Source organism: Lepidothrix coronata, unplaced genomic scaffold, assembly GCF_001604755.1.
Source record: "Lepidothrix coronata isolate B3197 unplaced genomic scaffold, Lepidothrix_coronata-1.0 Scaffold42, whole genome shotgun sequence".
NCBI classification, from domain to species: Eukaryota; Metazoa; Chordata; class Aves; order Passeriformes; family Pipridae; genus Lepidothrix; species Lepidothrix coronata.
This window is the reverse complement of record NW_016690222.1, coordinates 3,307,996-3,323,015: the sequence shown is the minus strand read 5'-3', so window position 1 is coordinate 3,323,015 and position 15,020 is coordinate 3,307,996. Positions and strand designations below refer to the sequence as shown.

At 37.7% G+C, this 15,020-nt stretch overlaps 1 protein-coding gene across 6 annotated transcripts in view; it reads left to right on the top strand.

Moving 5' to 3' along the window:
* MAP3K4 (mitogen-activated protein kinase kinase kinase 4) overlaps positions 1–15,020 on the top strand; it is a 68,938-nt gene that overhangs the window by 11,834 nt on the left and 42,084 nt on the right. For all 6 annotated transcript variants that reach the window (XR_001874568.1, XR_001874567.1, XM_017813741.1 and 3 more), the window contains exons 2-4: positions 2,272–2,462; positions 6,097–7,475; positions 11,249–11,491. Coding sequence is in view for 4 of the 6 variants with exons in the window: in XM_017813741.1 (XP_017669230.1) it covers positions 2,272–2,462; positions 6,097–7,475; positions 11,249–11,491 (1,813 nt within the window). In the remaining 2 variants the exon portion in view is untranslated. The remainder of the gene's footprint in view (positions 1–2,271; positions 2,463–6,096; positions 7,476–11,248; positions 11,492–15,020) is intronic.

Below are 15,020 nucleotides of genomic sequence, written 5' to 3'. Positions count from 1 at the left end.
AGATCATCTCGTCAGCTGCTAACAGGAGTGGTTCTGTAGAGTGTGATTACTGTTTTGTGATCTGACTTCAAGTGCTGCATGTTTTGTGATCTGTGCTATGCTTTCTACCAAAGTAAAGAACAGCTTACTAAATTACCCAGAAAAAATGGCCAAATGTTAAGTAAGTCATACTGGATGTCAGTGTATAGGTAAGTGTGTAATTCAGGTGTGAGGTTGGAGGATGATTTGAATACTTCTGGCATTCATGCCTTCTTATTGGACATAGCAAGAAACAAACAAAGTAGAATTATGGAAACATTTAGGTTGAAAAAGACCTCTAAGATCGAGTCCAACCGTGAAGTAATACATCCAAGTCCACCACTAAACCATGTCCCTGAGGGCCACAGCTGCAGGTCTTTTAAATGCCTCCAGGGATGATGGCTGAAATAACCAGCTTATGTTCTTTAAAGATCACCTAATTCAGCCTGGTGAAGAGGTTTGATCGTTATATTTTTTGAAGAGGTTGCTTACTTAAAAACAGAAGAAAAACAGTGTTTTCACTAGTCTTTCATAGCGAGGTAACTTATCCTAGTTTAAAACTGCCTTGGACACCTAATGCAAGTGCCACAGGATGTGTTCTGCCAGGCCCCACAGGACATCAGCACCCCATCCTATGCCTTGCCAGGCCAGTGAGATCACTGAAAAAATAAATAGCTTCATAAACACTGAAACTAATGACTTCTGTTTTATGTGGTTTAGTCTCTTGTGGTTGATTTGCCTTTGGCAAAATCAGAGGGGTGTTCTCTGTTCTAAGTGTTTTTCTGCAGTAGGGCTGTTTGCTAGAGGTCTCAGGAATAAAATTTTTCTGGTGCCCAAAAGATGTGAACTTGAGTTGCACTTTCCCACCTCAGCACTTACAAGATCCATTTCTCTTTTTCACCCACCTATTTTCACAAGATTTGTAGGAACAAAGTAAGACTTTTTGTTGTGTTTGGTCAGTGGGTGTTGGTTAAATTGGATTGCTGGAAAACACACCAACAGCACGATTTCGCAAGGCAAGGAAACTAGACTAAAAGTGTTGGTAAATGTGTGTGGTTGCCATTGTGATTAAATTCACTGTAGGGCTCTCCTTAGACTACAGGTGGTGCTACAGTACCACCTGAGTCGTTTTTCTTGGGTAACCTCTAACCTTCTTGGGTAATCTCTTTGCCTGCTGCTTTCTCAAAGCTGTAATGTGAGAAGAGTAATTTCATGCACTAAATGTTCCTGTGGCTTTGTAGAGAACATAATTGTTCTGCATGCTAAGGTATTTATTTCTGTTTATAGCTAAAGATAAACAAAAAGTACAGTATCTGTTTGTTTTTGTTTTGTTAGCCTTAGTGCTGTTCTATTAGCTGGCAATATTCTGGCATGTTTCTTGCTGCAGTAATTCGGACTTGTTCCACCAGAGCATGAGTAACATTCCTTATCTGCCTCAAAAATAGAGGCAAGTAAAATGTCATTTGTGATTCAAGTGAAATTGGAGTTACAGGGTACTGGTGCTACTTTGATTTAGATCAGTGTCTTTGCCTCAGTGTGTTTTACTGGAGTTATTGAGAGTTATATAGAGTCAAGTTGTTATTTGCATACCTGCTTCAGAAATACATAAGAGGATGGAGGCAAACTTCCTTTTCTCTCTTTGAAGCTACTGGTGCGTGTTCTTGTCCCAGGTATGTGTTAAAGCAAGAGAATTCCTTGTATGGCACCATTGGGGAGTGATGATATTTATATGTGGTATCAATGGTATTATTATACTTAATGTTAAGGTCTGTGGAAAATACGTTCAGGTGTCCTATGCTAGATAAGTTTTGTGAAGGGTAGGAGAGCCTTTTCAGTCAACTGAGAAGTTACCTTTGTGGTATGCACAGGTTAAGGGGTTGGAGGATGGAAGGGAAAACCTCTGCTATTGTTCCTGCTGCTGATTAGATTGACTGTCTTGCATTATATTTGTATATTTGAATCTTTGTTTCATATACCTCTTAGTTTAGGCTTGCAACAAGCTTTTTCAGAAAGAAATATATTCCTTGTACATGTATGTTTACACTATGTTCTCCTCTGCCTATACCATCGTCTTTGTATGTTGCCTATAATTTGTTCGATTAGAAAGTTGTCCATATGGGTGTGAAAACTTGGGGTAAGTATACGTGGATGTGGCAGTAAAATACAGAAGGTTGACTGTGGCTGGGTTTTATGGATGAATTGCCAGTAAAAGTTCTTTAGCTTGAACATCATGGTCTGTCTTGTTCTCTACAGGAAAGAGTGCAAATCAGAAGATGCTACTTGCAAGATCTCTGAATGTGACCCTGAGGAGTTATCAGATGAAGCAAGTGCTGACACCTTCTATGGAACCTCTCCTCCTAGTACACCCCGCCAGATGAAGCGTATGTCAACAAAGCATCAGAAAAATAACATTGGGAGACCTGCTAGCCGCTCCACTTTGAAAGGTAGGTGTGGTGTCTTGAGATTTTTTCCCAAAATGATCATAAAGTCATAGCAATAGCCTGTCATTATCTGATGGAGGGGGATATACAGAAGATGGACCCAGATACTGAGGTGCAGTGAAAGGACAGGAGGCAGCTGCCGTAAGTTGCAACAAGAGAAAAAGCTCTTTGGGGTATTAAAAGAAAACTTTTGCTATGGGAGTACTCAAACAGTGAACAGTTTGCCACAGGGATTTTTGGGTTGTTAAATCTTCATCTCAGGAGATTTCTAAACCAGAACTGGATAGGATCATGAGCAGGCTAAACTAGTTTTGAAATAAACCAAGCTTTGACCAGGAAGTTGGAAAAAAATGACCTTCAGAGGTATTTTTCAGTCACTTTTTTTTTTTTTCTGCGGTTCTGTGATCTCTAGTAATGATGTAGTTGCTTCTCTGCCCAAATTTCATGTTTTGAAGCACTTCACAGGCCGTTTATTGAAAAATACAGTTTTTGGTGATTACTCTTTAACGTCACCAAAGCAATTAAAGTGTAGTTACTCCTACTTGCTTCTGCTGACTCTTCAGTCATAAAGTGATAACAAGAGGAAAAACCAAAAGATACTTGATATGTGGTTTTTTTCCTAATTCCACTAAGTAATGATACCTAATAATAAAGCTTTTGTATCTTAAAGTATGAATTTTTAAGCATTTTTTTAATTATAAGCAGATACAGAATATGGGAATTGTTTGTTGAAAAGACAATTGAAAAACCATTCAGTAGGTACATATTTTCAAGCTGTCCTTCTAAGAAAAAAAAGAAAAATGTGCAACTTTACTGGTTTTGTTGAGCTTGGATAGGTGTAAAAAAGCCATTTAAGATTTTATGTTCAGTATTTTCATACAGAATATGCCTGGTTTTGTGGGGGGGGGGTGTTATTTGTTTGTTTAATTTATTTATTTTTTTTTTTTTTTTTTTTTAAAATACTTCAGACAAGATTATTTGCCAGAGTTACGGCAGCTTGACTGCTGTCAGTTGATGTTTTGGAAGCAATTTATAAAGTTGCTTCACATGAAACAGGAAACATTATCACAGAGTGCATGGCAAGGATTACATTTCTGAGGTAAAATGTAGGGAAGAAAAAGGTAAATTGTATAGTGTGAATAAGGGAATACAGTCAGTTCTTTAGTTGCATAGAGCTGTGGAATGCAAGTTCATAATAAAAGAAGGGCCAATACAAACATTTTCCAAAGCTTCTGGTTTCCTTTCACTTCATACAACCTCCGAATGACGTCACTGAAGAGAACATTTACCAAAAGACCTCTTCCTTATACTAAATTGAAGAGAAATATTGTTGTTCTTGCCAGTTAACTGTAGGCATTGGAATTATTAATCTTCTTTAACTTTGCTAAAAGGCACATTTAAACCCCAGGAAAACTCTTCAACTGTAACATTAACCCTATTTAGTTCTATATTTAGTGGTTACATAAACTTTTCTCGCTTTTGGTGATTGTTTCTTCTTGTTTCTTTCTGTGCTTTAAAAGAAAGTTAATTTCTAAACAGAGACATTGTGATACTAAAGAACTATAATGTGTTATATTTCATTGTTAGCCTTTGCTGCTGAGCACATATTGAAGATTGATACTTTTATGAGAAATAGGGAGTTGTTTAACCCTGCTAATAGATTTTGATTTTTTGGAGCAAGGTCTCTCTATTTGTGAGAGAATGGTTCTTACTTCTGGCATGAGAATATCCTATTCTTGGTTTCTGTGTGTCTTAAAATATGTTTGGGTTTTTTTATGATGAATTGGGTAGTGCTGTATAAAATATCTTCTTCTGTAAAGTTCATAAAGTTTGGTTTTTTTTCCTTTGCCTATGTGAACAATCTCAGAGAAGTTATTCTGTATTATGGAGGAAAAAAAAAAGCCACCTCAAAACCTAAAACTTGCGGACTGGTTGGTTGGCCTTGAATGTGTGTGCATATGCTCTTACTGAAATAGAATAGGTTATACTTCTTGTAAGAAAATTCATTCGAGGATTAGTTTGATGTACACTTTAAAAAATAAATTTGAATTACTTTTCAGATGTTAACAAATAACAGATGTAAGGTATCTCTCCTTTATTTAGACAACTGAATGAATTTTGGGCATTAGGGCCTTGCTTACTTGCACCTCTGATGTTTAATTTCTCACACCAAATTTCTTGTAACTGGCATATAGTGTCAAAACCTAAATTTATGCAATAATCTGTTTAGTTTCTGAATTGTTTCTCCTGTAACCCACAACCTCTGGGAATCACGTTTTCTAAACTAAATGCAGTTCAGAGGTACTCGTAAGACATCTTTGTGTCTCCTGAGGCCATAAATACTTGCTTACTTACTGAACTGTTAGGTTCTCAGGTGCTATGTACAAAGCATTGCCTATGTCTACTTTCTAGTCTAAAACTTCTGCAGCTTCATACTTGAAGGAGAACCACTGTTGACCCTACTTTCTTACCCCCATCAGGTTCCTCACGTTCATTTTATCATATTTTCTTTTAATGACCTTTAAGATCTTGTTCTACCATGTGCCCTCCCTCACCAACCAACAATGAAGTTTAATGCCCCCTGTAGCATTAAAGGTAATTCTAACTCAAAATTTATTAGTACAGCTGAACTCTTTTTACAAATTAATTTAAGTCTGTATTACAATACTGGAATAAAATTAGTAGCTGGAACTCATACAGTTATAGCACTGATATTTACTGCAGAGCTGTCAGGTGCATTTGAATCATTGGTGTCTGTTTATTTTACAAAAAGAGGCTTCTGAAACAATTTGTAGATTATTGTGCCTCTACTTTGTTAAGAATGATGAACATTTAAGTATTAGGGCACTTTGGATGTGTAATAATGAATACTTTTTAACTTACCTTTCTTTCAATGTGTTTTGGTGGAGTGGGGAGATCTGAAGATTAAGGGTGAATGAGAATAACATGTTAAAAATAGAAACTGAAGGGATCTAGACGACCTTCTGTGTAGAATGTAAGTTCAGAAAGTGATCTTTAAAAATCTTTAAAAAGATTTTAATTTATTTTGCAAGGTCACCAAAATCCTCAACATCAAAGTGCTGTTAGAAGTTGATTAATTTCTAATCTGCCTTAAAGTCTACAGAAGGCTTCCCAGAACTGAGATGAATCTCCCCAAGAGGCGGGATTGGTGCATTCAGGCTGAAATTTATGTATGCTCCAGTTTTTATGAAATTGCATGTGCAATGGAGTCTCTTTAATTCTCTTTGACTTTGATCCTTAATAATGCTTTGTTGCATTTTGAGTTTTTGTTTGGGAGGTTGTGTGACAAATGTGTAGAAAATGAACTTGGAAACCGTTCTTTTCCTTTTGATTATACTCTGTTCTCAATAGATGGCATAGTCAGGATAATGAAAATTCTCTGATGTCCTTTCTACAAAAGAGGTAAAGCAAGAGAAAAAAAAAATCCTGTGGTGCTACTATTGATTTAGATTACAGTAATGGTAACTTTTAAGAATGTATTTTACTTCTATCCATGCCTGTTTTGTTTTATTGGTATTAAACAATGTTATGCTCAACCTAAGAAATGAGATCGGGTGCTGACTTGAACAATGCTTTTTTTTGTTGCTGCAGTCACATCCTTTTTCTTTTCTTACAGAAAAGATGAGTGTGCCAACTCAGTCTTTGCATAAAGACAGTGGGAAGACGATCGAGAATGTGGAAGAGCACAGCTATAAGCAAGGGAAAAAGATCAGAGATGCTCTAAGGACAACAGAACGAGATCATAAGAAAAATGTGCAGTGCTCATTTATGTTAGACTCAGTTAGTGGTTCTCTGCCAAAAAAGACAATTCCAGATGTTGATCTCAATAAGCCTTACCTCAGCCTTGGCTGTAGCAATGCTAAGCTTCCAGTCTCTGTGCCCATGCCAATACCCAGAACTACACGCCAGACTTCTAGGAGTGATTGCCCAGCAGATCGTTTAAAATTCTTTGAAACCCTGCGGCTTTTGTTAAAACTTACCTCAGTCTCAAAGAAAAAGGACAGGGAGCAAAGAGGGCAGGAAAACACTTCTTCTGTCTGGCTGAACCGATCTAATGAACTGATCTGGCTGGAGCTGCAAGCATGGCATGCTGGCCGGAGCATTAATGACCAAGACCTCTATCTCTATGCAGCCCGTCAAGCTATCCCTGATATCATCAATGAAATCCTCACCTTCAAAGTGGACTATGGAAGCTTCTCCTGTGTAAAAAATGGAGCCAGTCTCAATGGTACTTCAGGAGAAGGAGTTTGCAAATCAACACATGGAACTAGTGCTTTGGGTTACTCGAGTTACCATGAACACCTCCATCGCCAGCGGGTCTCATTTGAGCAAGTAAAGCGAATAATGGAGCTGCTGGAGTATATAGAAGCACTTTATCCATCTCTTCAGGCTCTTCAAAAGGACTATGAAAAGTATGCTGCAAAGGACTTCCAAGACAGGGTGCAGGCACTCTGTCTATGGTTAAATATTACAAAAGACTTAAATCAGAAGCTAAGGATTATGGGAACTGTATTGGGCATCAAAAATCTTTCTGACATTGGCTGGCCAGTGTTTGAAATTCCTTCTCCTCGACCATCTAAGGACAATGATCCAGGGGATGAAGATGTTTATAGGGAAACAGAAGTAAAGGAATCCTCAGGAACTTGCACAGAGGAGAGTGATGGGGAAGAACAAATCTCTGAGGAGAATGTTGAAGAACTTAGACAAGCCATCGAGAACAGTTTTACTAATAAGCCAAATTTTGACTTTCAGGACCATTCAAGGAGGCTTGATAGGCTTGAATCTGAGGATGACTCCACCTCTTGGGTTATTCCAGAAGGCAGTGCTGAGGGAAGCTGCAGCCAACACTGTTTGACCTCTATTTACAGGCCGTTTGTTGATAAAGCACTGAAGCAAATGGGGTTGAGGAAACTAATTTTAAGACTGCACAAGCTAATGCATGGTTCATTGCAAAGGGCTCGTATGGCGTTGGTAAGGAGTGATCACCAGCTGGAGGTAGGTTGCTACTAGTGTAAATGGATAACAGGAGTACCTCCTTGCTCTGTTTCTAGCTGCACATGTAGGAATTGGGATCTTATGAAAGTTTTGGTTGCTCTGTTGGTCTTTGAAAGACAGTGTATATTATGAGGCCCAGTTCTTCCACCAGAAATGAATCTGTTGTTTGACCTGAACTACAGTTTGTGTGAAGCCCAAAGCTGGTTCTGTGTTATTCTCTGTAACTGAAATGACATTTTTATGATAACATCTTTATTCATTATGTTTTCTAATGTCTAAGGCAACAAATCTGAAAAATTACAGTGAAAAATTAAGCACAGTAGTTGGGTTGTTAGGAAAAATCAGCTATGGAGGTGGTAATTTTTCTTCAAGACTTGATATCTTTCTGCAAGATATCTTTTATAAAAATGTCGCTACAGTTCTGGGTTTTTTCTCATCTAAATAAATGAAGTATTGTGATGGCACATTATGCCTGGGGACAGATAGGATAAATGAATGGACTCTCAACCTTGAAATCTGTGAAAACAAATCATGTTAGCATGTTGCATTCTTCAGCTGGCTCTTAGTTTAATTATTGTTTTTCTTTGAGTCATTTTATATTCTTAATTAAGAATTGTTGTGAGTTAATAAAATCAAATTGGGAATTAAGCAGTAAATGAAGGACAGTAGGTGAAGTTTCATATTGTAAGATGTGGTCACTACTTCTTTAAAGGCTGAGTATTGTTTCTAAATATAAACTGTTATCTAACTTGTAGACATTTTTATACTAGAAAGAATTGGTGGTAAGGATTACTTGCCCTCCTTGATAAAGTGGCACTGTGTGTGGGACCTAACCATAAATTCTAGATGAAGGCATCTCTTAGCCAACATACCCATTCTAATACAGATACCATATGTGGTCTTTGATATGTTGTTGATATCTTAATGTTGACTGTCACATTCGCAAAAGGAATAAGAATTGTCTATCTCCCTCAGAGGTTATTTTTTTAGGATTAATAAATTTATAAAATAATTTGATTTTGAAAGTTTTTATTTGTACTGTTCATAGTGTAGGTATTACTGTAGAAATGAAGCTATAAGTTGAATTTTTATTTACTCTCTAATTGGTTTCAGTTTGTGTTCTAGAAAATTTGCATTAGAAATACATGAAGATTTTCTTAGAGTCAAGTGCATAAGAAAAACTTGCACATATGTTACAGTAACCAAAAGCACCCCAAACCACGTATACTTAGAAAGTTCAGCTTCATATGTAGCCAGAAATACCTTTAAAAAAATCAAAGTAAATAAGACAGTTTGAGAGAATTGAAAACCACTTGGAGTATATTTATGGAACTGCTAAATACCTCAAATTTTGACTGCATAAGGGCTCTTAAAAAAAGTTAATGAAATATTAAGTAGCTAGAGTCTTTCCTGCAGCTTTGCAGAATTAAACTGTTTGGTACTTTAGTGTTGGATGACTTTCGTAAGACGTAAGGATAATCTGTTCTCCCTCCTTCTCTACCCTTGTGACTACTTTGAATGTTCATTTTCAGTAATTACATTTTTTTGAAATATTGTTCTTTTTTAAGAAATGACTTCATGACTTAAAGTGAATGTTAGAAAACTGTAGACTTCTTTCCTGCTCCAAAATTTAAAGAAGGTTGTCAAAAAAAAATACACTTTGTCAGAAGTATGGTACCCACTGCAGCAAAAGATGATGTTGTACTAAAATGGAAGAGATGGTTTTGAATTGCTTGGTCTTTGCAATTGACAATACTTTGGGGTTTCTTTTAGTGCAGTTTAGTTTGATATTTGTGTGCAGACAGAGTTGTGAGTATTCTGTTAATCTTTGTTCCTTCTGTGACTTTGATATTTTGATACTGTGTTTACATGTGTACTTACACTTTACAGTCTCTAGACATACTTTCATGTCTGTTGTTGCTTAAACACTGTCTAAATCATGTCTAAAATGTGCTTTCTGGAGTCTTCCACTGTGTATATTTTAATGCTCATTTCATCTTAAATATGTGTAAATTTTTATACAGATGGCTATTTTTAGTGTTAAGTTTGATTCGTCATAGGCTCTGATACTTTCACAAGGCTCTAGGCACTGTGCAGTCCATTTTGTGTAGAAGTTGTACAATTTGATTCTTAACGAAGATGGTTAATAGTTCTTACTTTAGTTTACAAAATCAGAGATGTTGTTTTATAGAACAGTATTTAAGCTTGTGTACCCTGTTTCTTGTTTATTCTACTTGCTGCACTTTTGAGTATGGATTCTATGTATGATCTCAATAAATGGCTTAGACTTTTTCTTGGTTTTTTTTTAAGAAGTATCTAGTAAATACTTGAAACATTTCAGATTAGCCCTGCAGAAGATTGATATGAGTCAAATTGAACAATAGAAGTTTAGGTGTCTAATACTAAGCCCTAATGTCATCTGCTGTTATCCTTGATGTTAGAAAATGATATAACAAATTTATTCAATTTCATTGTTATTCTTGCTCATAGACTAGCTCTTTAATATTTCTTATAAGAACTAAATTTTACAACACTATATTTGCATCACAGTGAGGACTGTATTTCTTAAGTTTTTGTCGTACTGTGAAAGTGTAGTATTTTCATGATTGTTGTTAATGAAAACTTCTTGTATAAAAATCTTTCCCTGGTGCTATTCTAGTGCTATATATCTAGTACTAGTTTATTTTTAAGAGAGTTAGTAAAAAGAAGACATTAATATTCCATCTAAGAAAATACATTCTTATATGTGTATTAATTTTCTACTAGACAATAAGCTTAAAAGTTGGTTAATGTTTTTTAACTTTCTAGGGAGAACTTTATGATTGATCTAAGTTCTGGTAATGTTTTTCTCTCTTTTGTAGTGATGTTACTTGGCACTGAAGAAAAACCTAAAAAATGCTAGTTATGTCTGCTATATTAGTGAAGGATATTTAAGTGTCGTAGTTAGCAGTGTGAAATGAGAATAAGAACAAAACAAACTTAATCTGAAATAAGTCTTATCCTTAGATGATGACCAGTGTGTTATCATCTTTAGAAGCTGCACATGAACCATAGTCCAGCTTTTTTTTCTAAATTAAACCCCAGAGTGCCTCCATGTACAGCCTTGCTTAGAATGTTATCACCAGATACTTCCGATGTCTAGGATGTTTATTTCAGATAATCTCAACTATTTTCTCTAACTAAAAAATCATTTTCTTTGAATGTAATTTTCATTTAAATGAGAAGTTATTAAAAAAACCAAAACAAAACAATCTCTTTATATTTTATCTTTCTTTTTCAAACAGCTTCAATTTAAAATCTATCAAAGTTCACAAGTTATTTTTTAAAGTATTTTGGCTAGTGGCATTTTCTTGAATATAGCATTCAATTTTAATGTGGAGTTTTATGTAATATATGCGTTATGTATTTGAAAGAGAACAAGGTTACTCACCTGATATAGCCAAGTGCACACTTGTTTCTCTAGATACAGGCATAACAGAAACATTAAGTAAGAGATTTTCTTCACTCCAAGGGTCAGAATTGTTTTTCCTCAGACTGGTGATCCTTAAAAAAACACAAACAAACAAACAAAAAAAACAAAACCCACAAAAAACCACCACAAAACCCAACTTTAAGAAACCCCTAACAATATAAACACGGAACTTCTGTGGTTGACTTGCCAGGTAGTAGAATATTACCTTTTAAAAATAGACTTTTATGATGCTACTTTAAACAAATGCAAAATCCAAAGGAATTTTAAGGATGCTTTTCACGATACCTCTTTCTTTTTACAGTTTTCAGAGTTTCCAGATCCCATGTTGTGTTCAGATTATGTGCAGTTACTAAATTTCCCACCTTGTTGCGAGCAAAAATGCAGCGCAGTATCATGGGAAGAGTTGAAATCCATGGATTTACCTTCCTTTGAACCTGCATTCTTGGTCCTTTGCCGAGTCCTGCTCAATGTTATCCATGAATGTCTCAAGCTAAGATTGGAACAAAGACCTGCTGGGGAACCATCTCTTTTGAGTATTAAACAGGTTTGCTTCAATTGTTTTCTTAATATATATTTCGTGTTGGAAAATACTTTGTCATTTCATTATGATACAGTTGTCAGTTTAAAGAAGATTAGTGTAAGAAAACACAATGCATAATTATGTAATAACTTTTGGAAGTAGTCTTGTAATTCCTATGGAGATCTGCTTTTTGCATAGTAAACGACTGGTCATATATACCTCTCTGATTTAGGCTTCCAAATTAAAACTGGTGATTAAAAAAATTATTAACCAGCGAAGGTAAATGGTATTTGTTCCATTTGCATTATAAGCTATATATCCTTCTTCAGCACATCTTCCTCCATTTGCATTTCTCTGGCAATGTAAGCAGGACTGGGGAAGTGATTGTTCCCCTGGACTCAGCACTGGTGAGGCCACACCTGGAGTACTGTGTCCAGTTCTGGGCCCCTCAGTTCAGGAAGGACATTGAGGTGCTGGAGCACGTCCAGAGAAGAGCAACAAGGCTGGTGAAGGGACTCGAGCACAAGTCCCATGAGGAGAGACTGAGGGAGCTGGGGTTGTTCAGCCTGGAGAAGAGGAGGCTCAGGGGAGACCTCATCACTCTACAACTCCCTGAGAGGAGGTTGTAGCCAGGTGGGGGTTGGTCTCTTCTCCCAGGCAGCTATCAGTAAGACAAGAGGGCATGGTCTAAAGCTCTGCCAGGGGAGGTTTAGGTTAGATATTAGGAAGAAATTCTTTACAGAGAGGGTAATCAGGCATTGGAATGGGTGCCCAGGGAAGTGGTGGATTCTCTATCCCTGGAGGTTTCTAAGATGAGACTGGACGTGGCACTTAGTGCCATGGTCTAGTAACCACGGCGGTAGTGGATCAAGGGTTGGACTTGATGATCTCAGAGGTCATTTCCAACCGGGCTGATTCTATGATTCTATATGTGTCTTTGATTTGATTGTTTTTCTCTTGCAAATGTAAGACATCTGCTAACATGCAGTAGTCACATAATGAAAGTTAATTAAGAAGAAAAACAACAACAAAAAAAGATCTTTTCCAGCATATTGTATTATATAAATATCTGATATTTGCTGCGGGTAGTGACCCAAGATTGTCAGTCATGTCACTGTTTGAAAATACTGTATGAGGATTTATTTTCTGGTGGCTTTCTGGTACAATGAAGGCTGTTTAGACCAATACTATTTTTCAAAGTGTAGTCTAGGATATACTAGATTTGTCTGATCACCCAGCTCCCTGGCAAGCATAACCAGATCAGGGTTTTATCAGATCATCTTTAAGGGTAAACATTTAAATAAGCTCTTGGACTGATTATGATTTCACATTCCAGTTATTTGCTGCTCCAGAATCAATTGCTATATTACTTTATGATCCCAAATGAATTTGTCCTCTCTCCCTCCACCCCACTCTTCCCCTTTCTTCCCCCGTTGATTGAAACCTACAATTTCAACCTTAACAGTGATAGTAACAGTAAAATATTGCATAGCATGCTCTGTTTTTAAGCAAAATATATCCTCCAGAGACTGGAGATGTTTTTTTGCCCTTAACATTTTGTGTGCTCCTTGTGGACTTTCAGTTAAGTAAAAATTACACTTTCTTCCTGGAAAACAATGCGTTTGTTACAGACTGTTTTGGTGGTGTATACTGCCTTGCTATTGACATTGAAAAAATGAATTCAACTCAGCAAATACTTGCTGTCCCACGCAATATATCTGAACAGGCAAAGGAGCTGTGGAGGATGTTTCATAAATAAATCTGTTTGTTTCCTGAAGAACTATAATTTCTAAAATCTCGAGCAAGCTTAAGGAGACTTTAATAGCAGACAAATTGTTGATTGTTTTCGTTTTGATTTTTGATGCAAGTGAGGCATTGGGCTTCGCAGTCCTCAAGGCACCCTTTTTTTTCTCCTGCATCCCGAGAGATGTCACAGACCTGGAAAAATTAGAGGACTGGGCAATCGCCAACTGTATGAAGTGTACAAGGGCGAGTTCCAGATTCTGCAGCTGAGACAGGGCAACCCTGGTTGTGTGTATAGACTAGAGAATGAGATGCTGAAAAGCAGTGCTGTAGAAAGGGATGTGGGTGTCCTGATTGGTGGCAAGTTGAATATGAGTCAGCAGTGCCCTGGCAGCCAGGAGGGCCAACCGTGTCCTGGGGGGCATCAGACAAAGCGTCGCCAGCCGGTCGAGGGAGGGGATTGTCCTGCTCTGCTCTGCACTGGGGCAGCCTCACCTTGAATATCGTGTGCAGTTTTGGGTGCCACAGTATAAGAAAGATATTCAGCTATTAGAAAATGTCCAAAGGAGGGCAACAAAGATGGTGAAGGGCTTGAGAGGAAGCTGTATGAGGAGTGGCTGAGGTCACTTTGTCTGTTCATCCTGGAGGAGACTGAGGGGAGACCTTATTGCAGTCTTCAACACCTCACAAGGGGAAGCGGAGAGGCAAGTGCCAATCTCTTCACTCTTGTGACCAGTGACAGGATTCAAGGAAATGGCATGAAACTGAGTCGGGAGGTTTAGGTTAGATGACAGGAAAAAGTTTTTCACCCAGAGAGTGGTTGGTCACTGGAACAGGCTCCCCAGGGAAGTGGTCACAACACCAAGCCGGACAGAGTTCAAGCGTTTGGACAACTCTCTCAGGCACATGGTGTGATTCTTGGGGTGTCTTGCACAGGGTCAGGAGTTGGACTCAATGATCCCAATGGATCCCTTCCAACTTAGCATATTTTATGATTCTGTGTCTGTAAGTATCTGAAGGGAGGGTATCAAGAGGACAGAGCCAGGCTCTTCTTGGTAGTGCTAAGCAGTAAGACAAGAGGTACAGGGCAGAAACTGCTGCACAGGAAGTTCTCCCTGAATATGAGGAAGATCTTTACTGTGCGGGTGACCAAGCACTGGAATAAATGACCCAGAAAGACTGTGGATTCTGCCTCACTGGAGATATGCAAGAACCACCTGGACACAGTCTTGCACAATGTGCTCTAGGATGACCCTGCTTGAGCAGGGAGTTTGGACCAGATGACCCAGTGTGGTCTCTTCCAACCTGACCCATTCTGTGATTTCAGGTCCTTGTTAGGTCGGATCCTGAATACTTGCAGTGAGAGAGGGATTCCACTACTTCTCCAGCCAGTCTGTTCCAGTGTTTAATTTTTCTCCCAGTAAAATGGAGGTTTTTTCGCCCTTATATTTAGACAGGATTTCCTTGAAGCAGCTTGTACGTGTTGCCTTTTGTGGGGTCACCATGCATCCTTGTGAAAGGAATGCCCTCATTTTCTCTGAAACTACCCTCTAGGCATTGGAAAAACGTGATGAGATTGCCTTTGTGTATTCTTTTCTCAAGGCTGAATAAACCCAATCCCTTGAATTGTTTGTTGTACAGAAGGAACATAGCACAGTCTTGGTTTTGTAGTGACTGACCTAGTGGGCCCTACTTGAGGCACTGAGACCTTTAAGTGTTTCTTGCTCTTTGAAATGTGTAGGAGTACAGTTTGATTGTATCAAGCATACTACTCCTGTTACTCAACTTTTCCAAGGCGAAGTTAAATTTT